At 41.2% G+C, this 22,898-nt stretch overlaps 1 protein-coding gene across 1 annotated transcript; it reads left to right on the top strand.

Annotated features, from left to right (window-relative positions):
* Positions 1-14,137: 14,137 nt before the first annotated feature.
* Positions 14,138-17,340, top strand: LOC131903867 (PRAME family member 12-like). Its single transcript, XM_059254687.1, has 3 exons — positions 14,138-14,424; positions 14,825-15,412; positions 16,773-17,340. Exons 1-3 carry the CDS (start codon positions 14,138-14,140, stop codon positions 17,338-17,340), a joined length of 1,443 nt encoding a protein of 480 aa, XP_059110670.1.
* The last annotated feature ends 5,558 nt before the right edge of the window (positions 17,341-22,898 follow it).

The raw sequence follows: 22,898 nt of genomic DNA, 5'->3' as shown, positions 1-22,898 counted from the left end.
CCAGGCAGTTGTGGCGCACAACTTTAATCCCAGCATTCAGGAGGCAGAGCCAGGTGGATCTCTGTGAGTTCTAGGCCAGCCTGGGCTATAAAGCGAGTTCCAGGAAAGGTGCAAAGCTACACAGAGAAACCCTGTCTCAGGGAAAAAAACTGTTCTTAAAAAGGGTAAGATCTGCCGGGCAGTGGTGGCTCACGCCTTTAATCCCAGAGGCAGAGGCAGGTGGATTTCTGTGAATTTAAGGTCACCCTGGTCTACAAAGTGAGTTCCAGGAAAGGCGCAAAGCTACACAGAGAAACCCTGTCTTGGAAAACCAAAAATAAATAATAATAATAATAATAATAATAATAATAATAATATCTCTCAAATGTCTTTCTTCAGTATCAACAGTAAAGTACCTTCTTTTACTTTAAGTAGGAAAAAACATGGCATAACCACAATCTGTATAACATAAAACCAAGCTCAAGAGTGCAAACAATCCCAAAGTTCAGTATCTGGGATTTATTCATAATCTTTTTGTTTCTTTTACTTAGAAGCTTAGATCTTTTTTTTGTACTACCCTTGGCAGTATATATATATATATATATATATATATATATATAGCCTGACTTCTAGATCTCAGCCTGCTCCATTTCATTGTGGCTGGTGCTTCTGGTGATTATCACCTGGCACTGGCATTTCCAGAACTGCTAAGGTCCACCATTGCCACAGGACTCTCTTTAGAACTTTAGCTCTGCCATATATTTGCAAACCTGAGATGCTCCCTATGATCCTTTCATGTCTTTAAAACCATTATTATTTTATTAAATGGGTAAATCATAAATTACAAAGTTTAGCTGCCAGAGTAAGGTATATTCTTGTGTATAAAAGCATTGAGGTGCAGCTTTAATGTTTATCAAATACCTTATTTTTAAACATATGTAGCCATCTATTTAAATTCTCTAGAAGCTTGCTGTTGAAGGTAGAGGAATTTCTAAACAGTCTTATTAAACAAAAACACATGCACCCAGAAATTGGGGTTAAAGCCTGTGAGAAATCAGAGGAATAGGAACAGCCACAGAACCTCATCAACTCCACAGCTTCCAAAGATGAGCTACTTCCTGTCTACACATGCATATATGCCTTGCTAATCTGCCATCTGATATGCTCTCTCTGTCCAGCTGTATCACTTTCTCTTCCTGCCCAGTTCTGTCACTTACTGTCTGTCTATTTGTACAGACCTCCATGACTAATTAGTGTTGGAATTCAAGGTGTGTGCCACCATGCCTGGCTCTGTTGCCAGTATGGCCTTGAACACACAGAGATCCAGACAGGTCCCTGCCTGCCAAGTAATAGGATTAGAGGCGTGTGCTAACATTGCATGACTTTTGTTTACTATAGTGGCTGGCTTTTTCCTCTGATTACCAGGTAAATTTTATTGGGAGACATGGTATATTGAGGGATACAATACATCACCACACTGGACACTTGGTAAAGACCTAAGTTCTTAGGTGTAAATCTCTAAGCTAACTTTTGTTAACCCAAATAAATCTTTATAGCCTTAGTTAAAAATGGCTGCCAGCCACATGGCTGTCCATGAAGTCACCAGGCAAGATGGAGGAAAGCCATGTAGTTGCTGTTTAAAACATATTTTTCTAAACAATAATTACTTGCACATGTATGTAGTTGGATCCAAGTTATATATGTGTATATATATATATATATATATATATATATATATATATATATACAGTTAAAGCTAGCTTACATTGATACATATAGTTAAATATAAGTCATACATATGTTCATATATACATGCATATATATCTATTTTTAACATAAACAGTTTGCAGAATTGTGGTGGTATTGTGTTCCCCAGAATATTGTGCACCCTAATAAAATTATCTGTGGTCAGAGACAGAACTAGATACAAAAGCTAGAAAATGGTGGCATTCACACCTTTAATCCTAGCATTCCAGAGGTAGAAATCCCTCTGGATCTCTGTGAGTTCAAGGCCACATTGGAAACAGCCAGGCATGGTGACACACGCCCTTAATCCCAAGAAGTGAGCCTTTAATCCCAGGGAGTGATGGTAGAAGGCAGAAAGATATATAAGGCGTGAAGACCAGAAACTAGAAGCATTTCGCTGGTTAAGCTTTCAGGCTTTGGAGCAGCAGCTCAGCTGAGATTCATTCTGGATGAGGACTCAGAGGCTTCAAGTCTGAGGAAACAGGATCAACTGAGGAACTGGTGAGGTGAGGTGGCTGTGGCCTGTTCTGTCTCTCTGATCTTCCAGCGTTCAACCCAATACCTGGCTCATGTTTGATTTTATTAATAAGAACTTTTAAGATCCATGCTACACAGAATCATGAGCTAATTTTAAAATAAAATCCAACCAGAATTAACTTTTAAATTCAGTATTGACAGGTACAAGAAAGCACAACAAACATAGTTCACATTCCCTCTGACCTCCTATAACCTCCCATGTACCCTTGGTCTGTTCAAATATTTACTTCTGACAAATATCTCTCTTCCTTTTTTAAACATAGAAACTCTTACCAAAGTATTTCTTGTTATTTCCCTCAGTGGTCTAGAATATATTGTAAAGCTACAGTATTTTAAACAACAGAAATAACAAGAATGACACCAAATTTGCATCAACATTGTACCAACATGAAGCATCTGAAACTAGCAGTAGTTTTTTTTTCTTTTCTTTTTTTCTTTTTTAACTAGTATTCTATTGAAACTGAGAGATCAAATCAGCCCTAGCTACAAAATTATAACACAGCCACTGTAGCTTAACAACCATAGGCAGTGATGCTCAAGTCCACCCTAGGAGCCAATCCTCCCTCAGGTTTGGCAGGCAGCTCCCAGGGCAGGTTGTGGGAGCCCCACCCATTAGCATGGGACATGAAGGGGACAGCATACAGCATGTGGCCAAAAGATTGTTATTAAACCCAGATTCTCAAGTACAGGAGAGTGGGAGACTGAAAGTGACTCCATGCCCCAGCTTGGCCCTAGGACCTTTATGCTACTTCTTGACTGTGACCCTGGAGGGGCAGTTTTCCACCAGCCCATGCCCAGTTCAGGCACACTCTGAGCTCCTGGAGGACCCTGCTGGCTCCCGCCAGCTCTACCCCTCAAATCTCTGCAATGTGGTGGGGGGTGTGGCCACCTCAAACATGCTGGCCATGCCTGGGCCCTATGGTGCTCATGGCAAGCCCCAGCATCCAGCCATGCCTATTTCCCAAAACAGCCTTTTGGCATCCCTGGCCATGACCTGCACAGCGTGGGGGCTGGCCTGAAACCTGCCCCATGTTGACGTTGCAGTGCCCACTGCCCAGCTGAGCACCTAGCCATGCTGAGTCTGTTAGGATTCTGTACATGTGCAGCTCTGGGTCTTGTCTTATGCCTTACATCATCAGCAAGTACTGGCGGCTACTTGGTCATGCAATCTGTGTCTTAAAAAAGACAGACACATACCCCCACCCTCTCTCTTTCTTCTCTGCTCTCTGCTCTCTGCTCTGCTCTCCACTTCCCTCCCTCGCCAGGCCTGCCTCCTTCTTCCTATCCCCTCTTATTTCTAATAAAGCTTTTTGTAACTCTGGTAGTTGTGGCCATGGCCTACGACTTTTCTGCCGGTAACCAGTGCCACTCACCAGCAACATTTTACCATCATTTGGTGCTGTGACTCAGATAGGAAATTCTGCACACTCAATGTCCAGGGCTGAATGTCAGAAACCTAGCTGAGGACCTGAAACTGCCTGGTGACTGTGAGATCCACTTTTTTTTTTTCAGTTTTTCAGCTGCTGGACCCGCACACTACACCTGCCACCCCCGCGTCTCCACCACATGTGTGATTGGTGAGTCCCATTTCCTGTGGCTCTGTAGCCTGAGGTATATTATTCATGCTGGACCTCCCTCCAGGGGTCCACATGCTGCATATGCTCCCAACCCTTACCCCTCTCTTGATGAAGTAGAGGGGTAACTTGTGCTGATTCACAGATCTTTCTCCTACCCCAGGGATGCCTGGGATTAGAGTCTGATCCCGTTTTCTTATTTTAATTTTCCTCTCTCAGCTGCAGCCATGGGACATAGGGACGGATACCAGTAAATCTGGCCACATAACAGCTTCACAGGAACTTCTGCCGGTGAATGGGCAAATGAAAAGAGATACCTTATCCCCAAGCTTTCTACTAAAGCTCTGAACCCTTCTCGCTCCCCATGTCTGATGTTTTCTCTGACAAGTGCAACCACTTCTGTCTATCTGACTTCCACTTTCTGTTACTGGGCAGGCTGCTTCTGCTGACTCACCCTAACTCACCTTAACTCCTCCTACTAGTTCTCAAGCTGCCTTGAGAGGCACAGATGGGTCTGGAAGCAGGCTAGGATCCATGCAAATAAGTTTGCAGTAATCAGGATGACTCTTAAGCCAGAGATCAGTTTATAGCCTGCCTCCTGGCAGATCTTACAAAAGCTGTCCTCAAGCCAGCAAACATCAAGGAAGAAAAATTCAAGACACGGAGTAAAATCTCGCTCTTGTTCCCGCTGTACTCCCTGACATGAAACTAAAACTAAGTATCTGGAGAGCAAGATTCCTGACCCCACAGGTGAAAGTGTCAACTGTGGCATTCAAGGCGTACCAGGGAAGAGATAAAATGCACAAGAACACCCGAGGACAAAATTACCAAGTTCTGGCACACACTGGCTCCTGAAAGGTGTTGGGTCCTTGTTTAAGGTGAGGAAAAAAAATAAGGTCACATGGAATAGTGCATGCCTTGCCAGGCCAGGCCATCAATTGAGCCGTGTACAAAGTGCTACCTAGAAAGACAACTGGTCAACTTACTGCTCCCAGGCACCAAGAGGCAGAGGGACAGACAAAGGCCTGCAGCAGACCTAGGCTTGGCCACAGGCTCATAGGGAACCCAGAACATAGCATCGAAACAATCCATTTCTTTCCTTCTAGACATCATATTCACTGACCTAGTCCTGGGAGTTTTGGGGTGTCACCTCTCCTCATTTCCCTATTGTCAGGGTAGGGAGGATAGCCTTACCCACTTCACCAGACTTAATTATATTTTCAGGGTTACTTAATGGGAAAAGATTTTCCAGCTAAGATAGGAGATTTCATTTCATTGCTTCCTCCATGAGCCTTCCTCCAGACCTGTTAGCAGTGCTTCTCATCCTCATGCACACACACAGGGCCCTGATCTCTGCCTTGTCCTTAATTCCAAAAAGAATAAGTTCTCATGCACCACAAGCTGTTCTCTTCCCAGTTCCTCTTCTAACTCAATGCTCAGCTAGTGGTACAGGACCACCACAGAACTTGAGTCCAGAGATAATCAAACTAGAAACTGTAACAGCTAAAAGTTATTTACACCCCCAGACCAAAAAGTGTCTGCATTCTATCACCTGTGTCTCCTGGATGCTAAACTAGTAAAGTAAAGAGGTGCCTTAAATAATCTGTCTCTGATAAAGCTTAGAAAATATTCCAATCTCTGTTTCTCTCATTAACACTAACCAACATAAGCAGAGTACTAAACACTACAAATGGTCAATAATTTTCTCATGGCTGCTTCTTAACATGTTCAAAATTTTCCCCAAGCTCCAGAAACCAGTTTAAATGCATCTGGATAGGTGGGATCTACTTCAGGCTTTTTCTGACTCAGCAGCATCCTGTCAGATACAAAAGCAGCCAGAGTGCCAAGCCAAGAGGGATGGATGGCTCCAGAGCAGCAGGATAGCCTTACCCACCATCGCAGAATATCTGTCTACCTAAGAAGGCCCTCTTCCTTACCCCCACCCCAAGAGATAACCGATGTCCACCAAATCACCTGGAAGCAGTTCTTCTGGGAGAAATGTAGATGTAACCAACGTTCTTATTAAATAAGAAACACAGAACCAATGCAAAGAAGAAAGCCAAGAGATCAGAGCTAAAAGCCTTACCAGCCTTCTGCAGCTAGCCTCTTTAGCCAAGAGACCTCTCGGAAAGAGAGCTACTTCCTGTCTGTTTGTCTTTATATAGACTTTCTGTTCTGCCTTCTCATTGGTTGTAAAACCAACCACATGACCGCCTCGTCACTGTCTGTTGTGCAGCCCTCCAGGTCTTCTATGGTATTGAGATTAAAGGCATGTGTCTCCAATGCTGGCTATATCCTTGAACACACAGAGATCTACCTAGCTCTGCCTACCAAGTGCTGGGATTAAAGATGTGCACCACTACTGCCTAGCTTTTGCTATGGCTCTAATAGCTCTGACACCCGGGGCAACTTTATTTATTAGCATACAATTAAAATCACATTTCAGTACAAATAAAATACCACCATAGAGAAATGACACCTCTATTCCTATTTACTTGCTTTTGTATAATAAACAAAAATCCTGGAATATCAGGATTCTGTACATGCACAGCTCGGGGTCTTGTGTCTTATGTCCTACATCATCAGCAGGCACTGGTGACTATGTACCCACCACGTGGTCACACAATTCCCACCTTAAAAATATGGGCGTGGACCCCCACACTCTCTCTCTCTGTGTTCTCTCTCTGCTTTGCGCATCTTCCTTTCTGTCCAGGCCTGGCTCTCCTCCCTCCTATTCTCTCTTTCTTTCTAATAAAGCAATTTATAACTCTGGTAGTTATGGCCATGGCCTGTGACTTTTCCACCAATAACCAACACCGCAAACAGTGTAATTTATCATAACCATCATTGAGTCCTTGAATGTTGCTTCCCCAGCACTCTATAAAGAGGGCAAGGCAGCTTAAAGGTCTCAGAATTCAGGAGGTGGAGGTAGAAGTTTCACTTTTTTCATGACCCTTAGCTACATATGGAGTTCTAAGCTAGCCTGGGCTACACAAGGTTTGCTGCTTCACTATGGCCACACCAACCAAATAAAGAAATTAGCAACAACAAAACAAATATTAAAATGAAATGAGAAACTGCCTGGGCCAATGAGATGGTGTGATGGCTAATTCTGCTTGTCAATTTGATTATATCTGGCATTAACTATACCGAGATATGAAAGGCACACTTGTGATCTGGATCTTGAGGAAGAAAGACAATATGCCTTTGATCTGGATCACGAAGCTGGATGACACACAGCTTAAATCTAGATCTTGACCCTGACAGACACAAAACTTTAATCTAGACCTTCAGGTTGGGAGGCACACCTTTAATCTAGGCCACACCTTCTGTTGGGATAGTACATAAGGACAATGGAAGAACGAAAGGGATTCTTTGCCTGCTTGTCCTCACCTCTATTATCTCATCCATTCCTTCTTCATTATCCCAGCAGATCACCTGAGACACCCAGCCTTGTGAGACTGATCAGCTCCTAGATTCTTGGACTTCCTTTCAGAACTAGCAACTGTTGGACTGCAGTCTGTAAGTCATTCCAATATATATTTTTAAACAGAGCCTCAGATAGGAAAACTTACCTAAAAACCACTAGGTAGCCCAGGGTGGCCTTGAATGTTTGATCTTCCTGCTTCTGTATGGAATATCTTCTCTGTCTGGTAGCCTGGAAAAGTTGTGGATAACCAAGATTCACTCACTGACACAATCAAATCCAATTTATATTAACAGTCACCTTCAGGTTTCTGAGTGACACAGCAGTGTGTTTTACCTGTTTCTGATATTAGAAAGAACACTAAGGCCAGGCAGTGGTGGCTCACACCTCTAATTCCAGCACTTGGGAAGCAGAGACAGGCAGATCTCAGTGAGTTTGAGGCCAGCCTGGTTTACAGATTAAGTTACAGGTCAGGCTCCAAACAGAGCATACACAGAGAAACATTTTCTTGAAAACACACACACACACACACACACACACACACACACACACAAAGAACCATAAAGCGATCTTTGGTCAAGTCAAAATTTTGAGTAGTCTGAGTTCAAATTGACAAGCTGGGTTTGCAGATGGGAGGCTGTAGAGGCAATTATTCAGAAGGGTGAATATAAAAGTGCAAAGTGTAAGTCTGTCTGGGATTAAGAGTGAGTTAAAAGCCAGCCTCAGGAATTTACATGAAAGCTTGTGACCCAATGGAAGAAAAGTAAATAAGATGTTATGTATGCATGGTATAGTTGGCCTGAAATGGGAATAGCCTGGGAAATGGAAGTCACTGTCTCAGAGAGGGGCGAGGGATGGGATGGGGAATAGAGCAAATCAACGAATAGAACCAGGGAACAGTAGGAAAAATAAAACTGACATATTTTTGTTTGGTTTCTCTGTGGCACAGTCCTAGACATCCTGAAAATCACTGTCTAGGCCAGCCTGGCCTTGAACTCACAGAGATCCTCCTGCCTTTGCCTCCTGAGTGCTGGGAGTAAAGGTGTGCACCATCTCTGACAGTCAATAGAACTAACTTCTTAAATTAACACATCGCTTTTCTAGTACATTAACTAATCTGTTGAACATAAATGGCCCTCTTCTCCAAGGCACGAGTTGTGGTGTTAACTTGTTTGTACTCTAACAAATAAAATTTGCCTGAAGATCAGAGGACAGATCCAGGCACTAGGTTAAACATAGAGGCCAGGCAGTGGTGGCTCACACCCTTAATCCTACCACTGAGTGGCAGAGGTCTGTCTGGATCTCTGTGAGTTCAAGGATACCCTAGACTCTCAGTGATGGCTCACACCTTTAATCCCAGTATTTGGGAGTCACACACCTTTAATTCCAGCAATTTTGAGAAATTTGAGACAGTGATACAGCTGGGTGGAAAAAGGCATAAAAGGCTGGAGGAGACAGGAACTCAGTCATTTGAGCTGAGGACTCAGAGGCATTGAGTCTGAGGATTCCTGGAACAGACTCTTCCCAAATCGGCTGAGGAGTTGGTGAGGTAAGAAGTGGCTGTGGTTTTTTTCTTTGATCTTTCAACATTTACCCTGATATCTGGCTCTGGGTTTTTATTAAGACCCAGATTTTATGAGATTATTTTATTTTTTATTTTTTAAGATTCTATATGTTATATATTTATATTTTACTTTTAGTAAGATTGGGATTCATGCTACACAAAGTCCCTGTTCTCTGAAGCCCACAAATGGAAGGACTCTCCTTGGCTCCACTGGCTGCCCTTCGACTGCCATGCCAGCTCCCCTACTTCTAGCATCCTGCATTATTAAGGGACCTGGTCCTAGGAAATCCCTCTCAGGCTGTATCTCTTTACGGAACCTAGAAAAATCTATATTACTTAAAACACAGGTTTAATACCCAGGGATACAAGGAAAGAAAAGAACATGGAGTGACTGCAGAGCTGCCTGACACCCAAATCAATCATTTAAAATTGTTTTGTTTGTTTACTTTTCTCCTTACACATGGTCTCATGTGCCCAAGCTGGCAAAATACTTAAGTTGCTAAAGATGATCCTGAACACCTGATCTGCCTGCATTCACTAGAAATATCCAGACTTCTCTGGGACCCACTATGAAGTCTAGGTTGTTTTGTAACTCATTGTAAAACCCGTGAGTCAGCTTTACAAATAATGGTGCTACAAATCCTGGCTTTTCTTTTGTTGTCTTTTGCAAATTGCAACATGGAAAACTGACTGACTTTGCTAATCAGAAAGGGATCTTTGGTGAAGCAGAGGGACTTAGGAGAAATATAACTGACTTCAAGCATACCTTGTGATCTTTCAGCAGAGTGAACAGTGAGAAGCAATGACTAGTGAATGATGGAAGAACTGGTATATAATCTTACCCCGCCTTCTGAATAGATCTGTAGTTTGTAGGGGGAGTGTCAAAGCAACTGCCATAACTGGCTCAGTTGAAAGCCTTTACAACATCTTCTGAGTCTGGCCTGGCTGCATGTCCCACTGCTGACTAGCTCCTCTTGGCTCCTGGGTGAGCTAATCCCACAGCCTGGTCCTTATTACTACCACATCCTGCAATTACCAATAATGTCTTTTTGCATTACAAAGCCCCATATCTCCTGAATTTGCATCAAATCTGTTACTGTCTCTCTGTGGTGGAACACTTGCAGTGTTCATTTGTAGCTCAGGTTTCTTTCCCTTCTACAGCACAGGTACAGAATATAATAAAACAATTCTCAAGGAACTATTTCAAAAGGAAAATTTCATTTTCCTAAACGGGCATGGCTATATTCTAGTGTTGCTTGAAATTAGCTATATAAAAGTGATTGATTCAAAGCAGGTTGCTGATCCTCTTAATCTGAAATTCACTACATATATACACTAAAGCAATATACACAAAATAAAACACATACACACACACACACACACACACACACACACACACACGAGCATATCAACACATGTACCAAATATTTAACCAATCAATGCATATCTCATCAATCTCTCCTTAATTTTATAGTTTTGATTTCATACAAGTTGCTTTGATTCAATCAAACTACACTAGGACAAATAAACATAAAAGGATTAAGTCAATAGAGATTCCAATTGTATGGAAACATGGAAGTTGGGGCTACATAAAAGAGTATGAGGTAAACAGAGTATAAAAAGGAGTTAAGGGGATCAGAGGAGCCCTCAGAGTGCTGGAGTCTGGAGTCACTCACTGCCTGGACCTGCTAGAAACAGGAGCTCTGACACAATTTTCCAGAGCAGGTAAATTACTCACCTTGATCAGGAGGCCACTGGCTTTCTTGGAAAGCCTTATCAGCAATGCAACTACACATCAAGATTCTATATTTAAAGAGGAAAAACAAAGAAGTTGAGGGTTGTTTCATGTCTTTGGATTTGGTTTTGTTTTCTGAGGTATCGTTTTGGTGTGGTTTAGTTTTAATGGAAATGCCTATTGGACTGGAATTTACATGTTAGTCTTTTCATTCCTTTGAGGTATGTTGGTGGCAGAGTCTCAGGTAGGAAAGGCTAGCCTTGAATTCCAGGTCCTTCTTGGTTTGTGTAACTTCTTACAGTAATTTCGGGGTTCAAGTTAGGATCTGTCTTGAAGTTTAATTCTCTTAAATAGTGTTTCAGAGTAAGGTTTACAGATGTTTGAATTGAAAGTTCTTCTTAATAGTAGATTACAAATTGTCCTGTGAACTACTAATAGTTTTAAAAACTCAAGATTCAAATCTTAGCTGATTGGGGAACTGAGACTTCAGGATCGTGGTTGTTTAACCATGACTATTTCATATGACATTTTCTGAAAGAAAAATTGAAAATAAAGTAAAAATAAATGGGATCCAAGTAGCAAACACCAGCCATTCCTCGTGAGTGTGATTAAGGTCCTGAATATGGAAGATCCCAGATCCATACTAGACATGGCTGCATGGAGAAACAAAATTGAAAAGATGACCGGGGAATGCTTCTCATTTTTAGAATAATTGTGTATTGGGAAAAAATCACACAACCAAGTTTTCTAGATCAAGATATTTTATAAAATTAAATTTTATTTGAGGTCCTTTAAACTAGATTATCCTGAAATACACTATTTTACTGAAAACAATAAAAGGTTCAGCCTTTACTGTTTTCTCACAGGGTCCATGGAATAGTCTAACAACCAGCTGAGGATTCTAATCTGAGGGATATAGAATGAATCTAAGCACTGTGAGTTCTTTAGTCCATTCACTTTATTCTTCAAAGTAAATTTTATCAACACAGCTTCATTTCTATTCTCATACTTAGCTCTTCACAGTCCCTTCTGCTCTCACTCCCTTCTGCTGTTCTCTCATCTCTATCTAGTACTTTCCAACTCTGTCCTCATCTTTTTTCTTCTAAATCAATTCTCCAAGGGCACTGAGAGAACCAGTACATGTACACAAGCAGTAATTCTTTGGCAAAACAATTCAAGGCTTGAAGTTTTCAGGGTCAAAGAGAGAGGTGATAACAATCCACACAAAAAGCAACAGTTGTCAGCTTCCAACTACAACCAGAAAGAAGAGTGACTAAAGGGGAGTTCTCTGGTAAGGTCAACTAAAGGACAAGCTCAATTAAGGGATTCTAAAAAGTAATTTATGTGCTCAAAACCTATAATCTAGAAGTGGTTAGTTAAAATGTTGGGAGTCTGTATATGTCAGTATAAGTAACTAGTAAAGTAAAACTGTTTTGCACAAGAAATGAAGCTTGGCACCTACCATCAGCCTGGCGTTGTTTGAAATCTCCTTAGGTCAGTGTGAAATAACTACCTTAACTCAGTAACCAGCAAGTGGTTAAAACATCATCCCAGGAATGCGAGCAGTAAATCTCTTCAGTTAGGGTCTTGTGTAAATAAACTGGGGTGAAGGTAAGGAGTTGAGGATGTAATTGCTAATGGCTGCTTTCTCTTATCTGTAAGTGAGATGAGCTAATGTTTATCTATGTGCAGTTTTGTTCTTGGAAAAAGGTACGTATCTTTGTTGAAATATTTTTGTCTGGAGAATGGCCCTGGCCAGATTCACATTAATGAAAAAAAAAAACCACATCTGGGGACAGTTATTTAGTTACCTCAAATGTATAGGGAGAGTTGTGCCCAAGAATGAGATGCAATCCTGAGATTACATGTACACATAACATGGAAAAGCACAGTAAATGGTGAGAATCATAGATATTGCATAAGAAGTTTACAAGAAACAGCCAGTTCATTCAAAAGGCAGTAATTCCATAACTCTTTACGTGATGGTTTCCTCTAACAGAACCCTTATTTTGGATAGGTTGACCTTCTGAACTCTAGTTGTCACTGCTGTATACTCCCGTGGAATTTTACTGTCAGTTGCTCTAAAGTCTATTGGGGTATTTAATAAGGAACTCCACGTAGTTAAAAGGGAGGTTTATTTGAGGTGGTAACTTACAACAAGTAAAGGGATAGGTTACAGGATCCAGGAGAGGTGAAGTGCAGTCCAGCGGTATTCTCAGGAGAACTCTGCTCAGTCTATCATCCAACATCCAAGATTACCAGGAAGCAAGAGAGCTGGCCCATCTGCACCATGGGTCTTAAGGGCTCGCATCTCAGCCCTGCATCAGGGTCAGGCCATGGTAGGCCTCACAGTTACCAGAAGCCTCAATAGGGGTAGTACATCCAGATCAAAGCTGGAACAGCTACCAACTACTCAATACTACATAGATTAGATTTTTCTGGAACCCAAGTGATTCCTTCCTAACAGTGTTGTCATTATAGGAAACTGCTCTCACGCCAGTCTTCTACTCAGTGTTTTAAAGGGAGAGTGTACTAGCCAGACATGGAAGATTTAATAAAGAACACTGCCAGTGACAGCAGGATTATGGTCAGGGTCACATGCCTGGGCTGCATACTGGCTTACATTCAACTTTGGAAACATAGGCAATTCCACTGAAGCTTGCACTGTGTGCAAAACCATACCTTAAAAAAGTAAACTACATTATCCATACTGTCTTTCTTAGCTAAGGTCATAGCCAGCCTTGTAAATAGGGTTGATTAGCAGCTACTCTTGGTTTACCTGAGGTAAAGCTTCTGTGTCAACAGCATGTTTACACCATCTAGCACAGCTTGAAATGTCACCAGATCAGTTGACATATACACTTATATGTGCATGTAAACAACAAAGAAAATAGATCAATGAGCTCTTCCAATTATTCTCAAAGTATTTTTTGTTTTCACATGGGATGCTATGACTCAGTCAATAGAGACTAAGTAAAAATAATCAAAAGAAGTTTAAGTGTATCAACAATTCACTTCCTAGTCAGAAAGAAGTATTTCCTTGGGAAGTGGGGCCAAAGAGGGAAGGTATGAAAAGAAAGGAACATAAAAGGATATAGGAGGTCAATATGTGAGGCACTTGTGAGATCTCCTCAGTCCTACCATGTACACCAAACAAATGGGATGGAGAACATGTGTGGGCTCTACAAGCGACCTTGACACTCTTTCATAAGGAATCTGAAAGGTGATCAGTCTCAATTTGCCACAAGAGGCTTGTCTGATTGCTTGCTTCTGAATAAACTTTCCAAAAGTAAATGAGATTCAGAGGATCAGAGCCTGATACCTGGTAAGACAATGGTTAATTTGTACCTGTGGCAATTCTTCTGTGATGATTCATATGCTGAGGGTGATGGGAATTTGAGATTACCAGATGTTATAAGAATTCACACTGAGTTCTTCACTGCCACTAGAGCAGGAACTGTGGCCCTGGAGAGGTGGTTCCTGTGATGGGTGAGACGTATAAATCCCTAAGACATAGTATAAATATATGACTCCTGAATGATTTACCAGGTCCTTCTGTCTGAAGAGTCATCAGAATGAGCCTTGAGGCCCCATCCACACTCCTGGGACTGTCAATGAAGAGTCTGCTGAGGCATGAGGCCTTAGCCATCTCAGCACTGCAGAAGCTGCCCAGGGAGCTCTTCCCATCCCTGTTCAAGGAGGCCTTCAACAGCAGACATATGAAGATACTGACAGTGATGGTGGCAGAATGGCCCTTCTCTTGCCTCCCTGTTGGAGCACTGATGCAGTACTCTGATGTGGTGATATTACAAGCTGTGCTGGATGGTGTTGACATGCTGTTGAAACAGCAGGTTCACCTGAGGTAAGGCCAAAGGAGAACAGAATAGGAGTTACCAGGTAACTAGTAAGGGAATTGTGCAGTCAAATACATGGGGACAGTGGCCAATTGCAGTCACCTGAACTTCTCAGCTTTCAAGTCTGTAGGGCCTCTATTTATAAGTGAACTAATGTAATCTTCTTTCAGAAGTGCAGGGGACCTCAGTGTCGATATAGTCATAGGATTAGTCTTCTCTGTTCTCTCCCCCAGGTAATAAAAAAAGAATTCAACAGTAACATAAAGGAGATGCAGGACAAGTATTCAGATGCAGCTCATGCAGGGGCCCTTGCCTGACAGTGTTGCTGACGTTAGAGAAATGGAATGACAGCTGACTCTATTGTACTTCTGATCATTCATTGTCACACTGCAACTTTTTCTCTCACAGAAGGTCGAAGCTTCGAGTCCTGGACCTGAGGAAAGTGCGCCATGTCTTCTGGGATGTATGGCCTGGCATAGAATGTGGAGAGAGCTCTACAGGGACATTGAGTAAGGAGCAAAAGGAGAATGACCTACCCAGATATGCCCTGAGGCAGCGTTTGAAGGTGGTCACTGATTTTTACTTAAATGTTGCCCTGGATAAAGAGCAAGCATACTTGCTGCAGTGGGCCCAGCAGCAACAAGGTGCTGTGCGACTGTGCTGTCTGAAGATGATAATCTGTAATACTCCTGAACAGGTTTTTGTGATGGTTTTGAATACTTTCAAGCCATACTACATTGAGGAATTGCATTTATCCATATGCTGGGCTCCAAGAGTGCTGAGTCGTTTTGCACACTGCTTTGGCCAGATGAGAAAATTGTGTAAACTCCATCTAGTACGCATTTTCATTTACACCAACAAAGCTGTATATACCTTGGAAGATATAGAGAAGTATACTACTAGGTTCCTTGCTCAAATCTCCAAACTCAAATATCTCCAGGATCTTCTCATCAATGACTCCTACTTTTCCAGTGAGCACATGAAGCAGTTGTTCAGGTAAGGAAAGAGAGAGAGTTGTTTTGGCTACCACAGCAATCTTTCCTCTGCTACATTAGAGATTAGTGAGCACCTGAAATCATCCAGTCACTGTGACGTTCACAGCTATTGGTTTATCACAATATCTGAGAATGGTCTGGATTCCATCTTAGTTGGGTCAGAAACACAATTGCTTCACTGACCACTCACCAAAAAATTGCTAAGATGTTGTTAGTGACTTAAAGAGAGCTTTCTTACTACTCTGTACTTTCTAGGCACACTGTGTGGCTCACATAGAGTCTCTTTGTGTTATGTATTCTTCCTTGGGATCCTGTCAACCCTGATGGGAGGGAACAAGACAGAGTAGTGGGCCTTTGGATGGTGAGGTGCCATACACACACAATTACCCTTGCAATCTCTGTCCTTATATCTTTGTGAACAAGAGCTATCTTGTTCCCATGTAGAACCTCTGTCAGCTTTTAACTCACAATAGAGGGACAGATGTTTTGATCATAGTTTTCCTTAGTAGAAACAAAATTGGTGGTAAAGGGCAGAGTGCCGACTTCAGGGACTGATGCAGAAAAGGGTGACATGGGCTGTGCAGGGAAGGTGGAACTGTAGTGATTTCTGCAAGACACAGGCCAAGACATTGTCAGAACCATTCAGGATTAGTCCTCATTTAGCCTTCCCTTCTAGGTTATAATGGCCATCTCTGGTTCTCTGGCACATTGGGAATGAGAAGCTGCATTGCTCAGCTTCTCAACTGTGATGGTGATGGACTTTAGAAGGCAATGTGGTGACTCTAGTGAGGAGACACCAACAGGCTGTGCATTGGGCGTTCAGCTCCATATAAGGACACACTGACCTTTCTTTGTGGAACCCTGTGCTGACTAACTGTACATCAAATTGACACAGGCTAAGGTCACTAGAGAGACAGATACTCAAAATCAGAAAATGTCTTAAGATATTGGCCTATAGGCAAGCCTGTGTAGCATTTTTGTTATTATTGATTGATGCATGAGGGCCCTAACTATTGTGAGTGGGGCAATTCCTGGGCTGGTTGTCTTTTGTTGTCCATAATGTAGGCTCAATAAGATATGGAGAACAAGCCAATAAGCAGCATTTCTGCATGGCTTCTCTGTATATCTCTTGCTTCCAGGTTGTTGCCCTGTTTGAATTCCTGCTCTGTGTTCCTTCAGTGATGGATTATGGATTTCTAATCACAAGGCCAATAAATCCTTCACTCTCCCAATTTCTTTGGGTCATGGTGTTTTATCATAACAATAGTAAACTAAACTAAGACATTGGCTCTGTAGTAGTGTCAAAACTAAAATGCCCTCCCAGACCATGAGACAGAACTAAACTCTTGTTCTTTCCTTAGATGCCTGAAGACCCCCTTGGAGTCTCTGTCCATCAAACTGCGCAAGTGCTCACCTTCAGACTTGAAGCACCTGTCTCAGTGTCAGTGGATTTTTCAGCTAAAACACCTGACCCTCTTTAGTGCTTCGTTATTCAACTTATGTCCCACAGCTCTGCAATTTCTCCTCAAGAGTGTAGCAGACACTCTGCAAACTCTGCAGATAAGCAACTGCTGTATCAGAGACTCTGAACATGGTACTCTCCTGCCTGCCCTGAGCCAGTGCCTCCAGCTAACCAGTGTAAATTTCTATGACACTGTCATTTCCATGTATGCCCTGAAAGACCTTCTGCAAAGCTTGGCCAATCTAAGCAAATTAACTGAGGAGCATTACCCTGCCCCACTGGAGTGCTATGATGACCGGGGCCATGTCTTAGTCAACGATTTTGCAAATGTGTGTCTTGATCTTCTGAATACAATCAAAGTCAAAAGACAGCCCAAAGTGATCTACTTTGCCACAAACTCTTGCCGCAAATGTCTCCAGCGCTGTGTCTTTGATGGGAAGACCAGACTTTGTCCTTGTTTGTCATAAACAGGAACTGGTTGAACCAAGAAACTGAGAAATGAAAGTCTGAGAAATAGACTTTCAGTAAGGTGTTCAAGAACCTGGGGCTTCAGACACTGTTTGATACATCAGGAAAAAATGTTATTCATTGGAATCTATTATATTGCATGACTTGATGAAGAATAATAGGACCATGGGACAGGTGTCTTATAGAATCATTAAAACAGATCTGCATCTCCAAGTGTGCTTCTGTCAGGATGTGGTGACCATTGGCTTTACCCTACATGGTAGTTGTAAACTTATAGATGCTTTTCTCTGGTGCCCTGCTCTGTCATTGAACTCACTTTTTCATACAAATTCAGGATGTTACCTTATCTAGTGTGACCAAGTGGATTGTATTCCATGACTTGTTATATCAAAATGAACAGGAGTCATTTATCTCATTGTCATCCCCTCTTTACCTTCCACCGCTTGGGTATTTGGTTTATGTTCACACAATTTTTAAAATGAACTTATTCAGTACAGACTCCTCCTATGGAGAAGGTTTTGGAGAATGCAGGAAATTACAAGCCAGTGTAATCAGATAGGAGGCACTATACATACATCTAAGTTTGCTGAGGCAAAATCCTCACATTGAGTCTAACTGTACCTGAGATCTTGATGCTAAATACTCAGATATAAGGTGTGCCTTCATGTTCTTAATGGAGTACCCACTCTATTTCCATTTCTTTTTTACTATAACATATAACAATAAATTAGTTTTAAATTATACTCTTTGGGTTTCATTAATAATACACATTAATTGTCTTTTACTAAATGTCACTGTACTGCACTCTAACACAACCTAATGGATTCACTTGTTTTTACAAAAGGTGCACTGGATATGGATCTGTTTTCACTCTTGTACATGGTCACATCCAGTTATACCAGCAACATATGTTGAAGATACTTTCTTATTCATATTGTATAATTTTGACATCTTTGATATAGAATTAGGTGTCTATATCATGTGTGGAATTATATATGGATCTTCAATTAAATTCCATTGATCTACCTTTCTCTCTTTATACCAATATGTGTTTTTTATTACTATAGCTCTGTATCAGAGCTTGAAATTGGAGATGGTGATACCTCCAAAATTTCTATTACTGTACAAGATTTTTTTAACTATCTTCTATGTTTTCTTTTTCCATATGAAGTTGTGTAAATTTTTTTTGAGGCCTTAAAGAAATTATGTTGGGATTTTAATGGAAATTACAGTGAATCTTTAGATGGCTTTGGGTAAGATGGTCATTTTTCTTATGTTAAACCTACTGATCTGTGAACATGGGAGATCTTTCTATCTTTTGGTATCTTTTCAAATTTCTTTCTTGGAAGATTTGAAGTCCTTGTCATACAGGTCTTTCACTTGCTTAGCAAGTTATTTTATATTTGTGATTATTGTGAAAGTCCTTGTTTCCCTGATTTCTTACTCATCAACAAGGATGAGCCCAGCTAAGACTCCTTACAACTTCAGATATGTAGACTGAATTGGTCATCTCCTCTGGCCAGGAAAAACTTTGATTGGAGGGATTGGGACAGCAAACTCAACCACTAATCTTCAATCTAAAAATCTGTCCTGCTTATGGGATGTGCTGAAGTAAGAGTAGTGCAGAGATTGCTGGAGTGGTCAACCAATGGCTAGTTCAGCCTGAGACCCATGTCACCAGAATGAACCCACAACTGTCAATGGATTGCTAGGACCAAGAGGTTGGACAGCCCAGAGAGCTATAATGACATCACATGACTGGAGGGAAAATATCTGTCAATGTGGCTTCATCCAGCAACTGGTTAAAACAGATGCAGAGATCCACAATCAAGCAGTAGGCCAAGCTTGGGGAATTGTACTGAAGTGAGGAAGGAAGGATTATAGCAGCCCAAGAGTCAAGGACATCACAAGGGAACCCACATAATCTAATACCTGGGCTCATAAGAGCTAACAACAACTAACAACCAGAGAGCCTGTATGGGACAGATCAAGGCCCTCTTCATATATGTGACAGTAATTTAGGTTGGTCTTCCAGTGGAAATCCTAACATTGTGAGCAGGGGCTGTTTCTCACTCTTTTACTGGATTTTGGGACCCTGTTACTCATACTGGATTCTTTTGCCCAGCCTTAATTCAAGATAAGTTGATCAACCTGATATGCCATGTTTTGTCAATATCCATGTAGGCCTGCTCTTTTCTGAATAAAAATGGAGGAGTAATGGAGGAGGTGGGGAGTAGAAAGGAGGTGGGACTGAGGGGCTGGGAAGAGAGGAGGGAGGGGAAACTTTTGTCAGGGTGTTAAAATAATAGCAAAGAGAAAACAAAATAAAATGTGCACTAAAAGGCTTTTTCTGAAAAGTCATTGTTCTGCTTGAAAACTCTATATGGCCTAACTGGGGAGAATAGCTGAAAAATCACACTGGGCCGACCTGACCCCAAGAAGTGATGTGACAATGAGGACAGTGTAATTTTTATACAAACCCTGAAAACTAACACTTTCTAAAAAGGGACATTGGCTGGCCTGTGGTAGTACATGCCCTTAATCCCAGCACTCATGAGGCAGAGACAGGTGGATCTCTGTGATAATGAGTCCAACCTGGTATTCAGAGCTATTTCCAGGACAGCTATGGTTGCTAGACAGAGAACCCCTGCCTGAAGAAAAGAGAAAACAGGGACATTTGATAAAGGATTTAAAAATTCAGTCAACACAGAAAGAGTTGGGCTATCACATGCCACACACTAAGGGCCTACTGTAACCATGGTGTGTCTTTTTTTTTTCTCAAAATGTCTATGAATGTCAGGTCCCAAACCACAATTTGTTTGCAGCCAGGACAAGACAGAGTGAATCCATCCAATAGGAGCCTGGTATATTTCCATGACAAATTATTCACTGAAGTGAGGAGACAGGGTTTCATGTCTAGGATTTCTAATGTCCATAAGCTGCCAGGGTGCTTTAAGACAATGGAGTGGCTCCTGCAGAAAAGTATGTGGTGGGGGTTCATCCTCCATCTTATTTCTGTTCTCTGGTTGCAGATTCAGGTCAATTCCCTCTAATATGAATCTTATTGCTCTGCCTCAGCAGCTCACAGCGTTGCTCTGCTCCTTCCACATACACACTGTCTTGGGGAATCTGGTGTCCACATAAACAGTCTATAGAATCAATTCCTCCTCTCATTTCAGAGTACTGAGTGTCTGGTCCACTAGTGTGTTCCACACATCAAAATAGTACAGCTTAGGAACTGAAGGGATGGTTTTTCAGTTGAGAGCACTTGCTACTCATCCAGAGAAATCAGGTTCATATTCCAGCACTCAATAGATGACTTCAAACATTTCTAACACCATTTCCAGTGCATATCATGCCCTCTCCTTTCCTCCTAGAGTACTATATTCATATCTGGTATGTATAAACAAATCCAGACAAAATATATCCATAAACTAATGTTACAAATACAAATCGACTTTTGGATACTTAAGAAAAAACACTGTATAGTAATGGACAATCAGTTGGTGTGCTCTTCCCATTAAGCCACCTCTCCTTTTCCCATCATTCCTCATTTGCTTATAGAATTTTGTGTTGGTTTGAGCCTTTTGGGATTTTCTTTTTCTAGTTTCTTGTATTTATTGATGTCATTCTTGTTAAGCTCACCTGTAGACAATTATGTTGGTGAGATTTAACAGATGTAGCTTCTGACATTACTATGAGACACAGTCTCACAGCAAAAGTCATGATCTTCTGGCTTTTCCAATCTTTCCATTGTTTCTTCAATACTCCTTGAGCCTTAACCCTGGGATAGGTTTGTAGATATGTCTATTGATACTGTGATACAGTACTCTGAATTTTGATTGGTTGTTGTTTTCTATAATGGGATTTCACTGTTGCAAAAAGAAATTTCTTTGATGAGCAAAGAAAGGCATGATATCATATAAGGACACGTGTATAAGGAAACATGGTTATTGATTGTTAAGTATTGTGCTAGTCTAGTACTTGCTATGTACCTATAGATTCTCCTAAATGGTCAGTCTTGAAAAAATTCATCAAGGTAGCATCATACGTTTTCTTTTTTGGGGGGTGGGGGAGGAGAAGAGTATGAATATATTGTTCCAAGTTAACAGATAAAAATAAATAAGACAGATTGAGATAAGCTGGACACAGTGGCTCAGACCTTTAATTGCAGTGCTCTGAGAGGGTGATGCAGGAGAATTTCCATGAGTTCAAAGTTAGCCAATCACTATTATAGTGAGAAACTGTCATTTTTTTTAAAAAAAAAAAAAAAGATGGTGGTGGCTTTGATTCTATTTTTTTTCTTGTCTGTTTTTTTGTTTTTGTTAACAATTTTTTAATTTTATAATTTGATTTAATTTTACATATCAGCCACGGATTCCTCTTTCCTCCCGCTCTCCCACACGCTCCCCCTAGCCCACACCCCATTCCCATCTCCTTCAGGGCAAGGACTCCCCTGGGGATTCAGTTCAACCTGGTATATTCAGTCTAGGCAGATCCAGTCCCCTCCTCCCAGGCTGAGCCAAATGTCCCTGCATAGGCCCCAGGTTCCAAACAACCAGCTCATGCACTAAAGTCAGGTCCTGATCCCACTGCCTGGGGACCTCCCAAACAGTTCAAGCTAATCATACGTTTTCAACAGGCCATATTTAGGTATTTGCATTCAAGTACATATATGCAATAGATAACAGTGAAAAATGAGGTACTGTTCTTGAAAGAGAGGGTTTGGGACATATTGGGGATACTGGATATAGAAAATGGAAGGGTGAAATGGTATAATTAAATTATAACCTCAAAAAGGAAACAGAAGGAAATTTCCTGACTTGGCCAAATGTATTTTGCTAACAAAATCAGGGGGTCCAGAGGGTGAATGCCTTCATTTAGAGTCAGGTACAGGAAAACAGGCAGCCTTTTCATGAAAGTTCATGTTATATCCCAATTATTAGACCATGCAGTATGCATAGCAAATTAAGAAATGTGCATGACATCAATTGTGCATCAGCAAGAACATGTCCTTTATTTAGAAACCCTGGAAGAGAATTTGGAGCTCTGATAAGTGAAGCAAAGATAAAATATTGTCAGTGTTATAATGCAGCTTGCAAGGGAAAATATTGATGTCAATGGAGGACATAAAATTTTAGTCTCTATGAAAGCAGTAGGTAATCTAGGAATTAATTGAGTCAAGTAAGTACTTTCAGTATGCCTGTAAGAAGGTTGAGGATAGTGGTATTTGGCTATGCATGACATTTTTAACTGTAAATTCTGTGCAGCAGCTCCTCCCAGTGTGGCCTTAAAACTTTTAAACTCTTGGAAACAATGTTAAGTATTATATATGCCATTAATCCAAAAAAACTGGCAAGATTTATAAAACTGGCAGCAGAAAAGCTCTTTACAATTTTTTTAAACATATATGAGCTACCAGGAAGGATAGTGACTATTCAAACTTCCGGGAAACCAAAATATTAACTGAAAACAAAGAATGATTATGGTAAAGACAAGCAATTATATGTTTATTCAAAAGCCAAATTATAATATCCAGCTCCATATGAGTTAAGTG

Source organism: Peromyscus eremicus, chromosome 1 (genome assembly GCF_949786415.1).
Source record: "Peromyscus eremicus chromosome 1, PerEre_H2_v1, whole genome shotgun sequence".
Taxonomy (NCBI): Eukaryota; Metazoa; Chordata; class Mammalia; order Rodentia; family Cricetidae; genus Peromyscus; species Peromyscus eremicus.
The sequence above is the reverse complement of the archived record's forward strand: the minus strand, read 5'-3'. Positions and strand labels throughout refer to the sequence as shown.

Excerpts from the sequence above, each read along its gene's own strand:
- LOC131903867 (XM_059254687.1), top strand. The coding sequence starts at position 14,138 with ATGAGCCTTGAGGCCCCATCCACACTCCTGGGACTGTCAATGAAGAGT. Across the intron at positions 14,425-14,824 it reads AAACAGCAGGTTCACCTGAG|AAGGTCGAAGCTTCGAGTCC; the intron begins GTAAGGCCAAAG and ends TTTCTCTCACAG. Across the intron at positions 15,413-16,772 it reads CACATGAAGCAGTTGTTCAG|ATGCCTGAAGACCCCCTTGG; the intron begins GTAAGGAAAGAG and ends TTCTTTCCTTAG.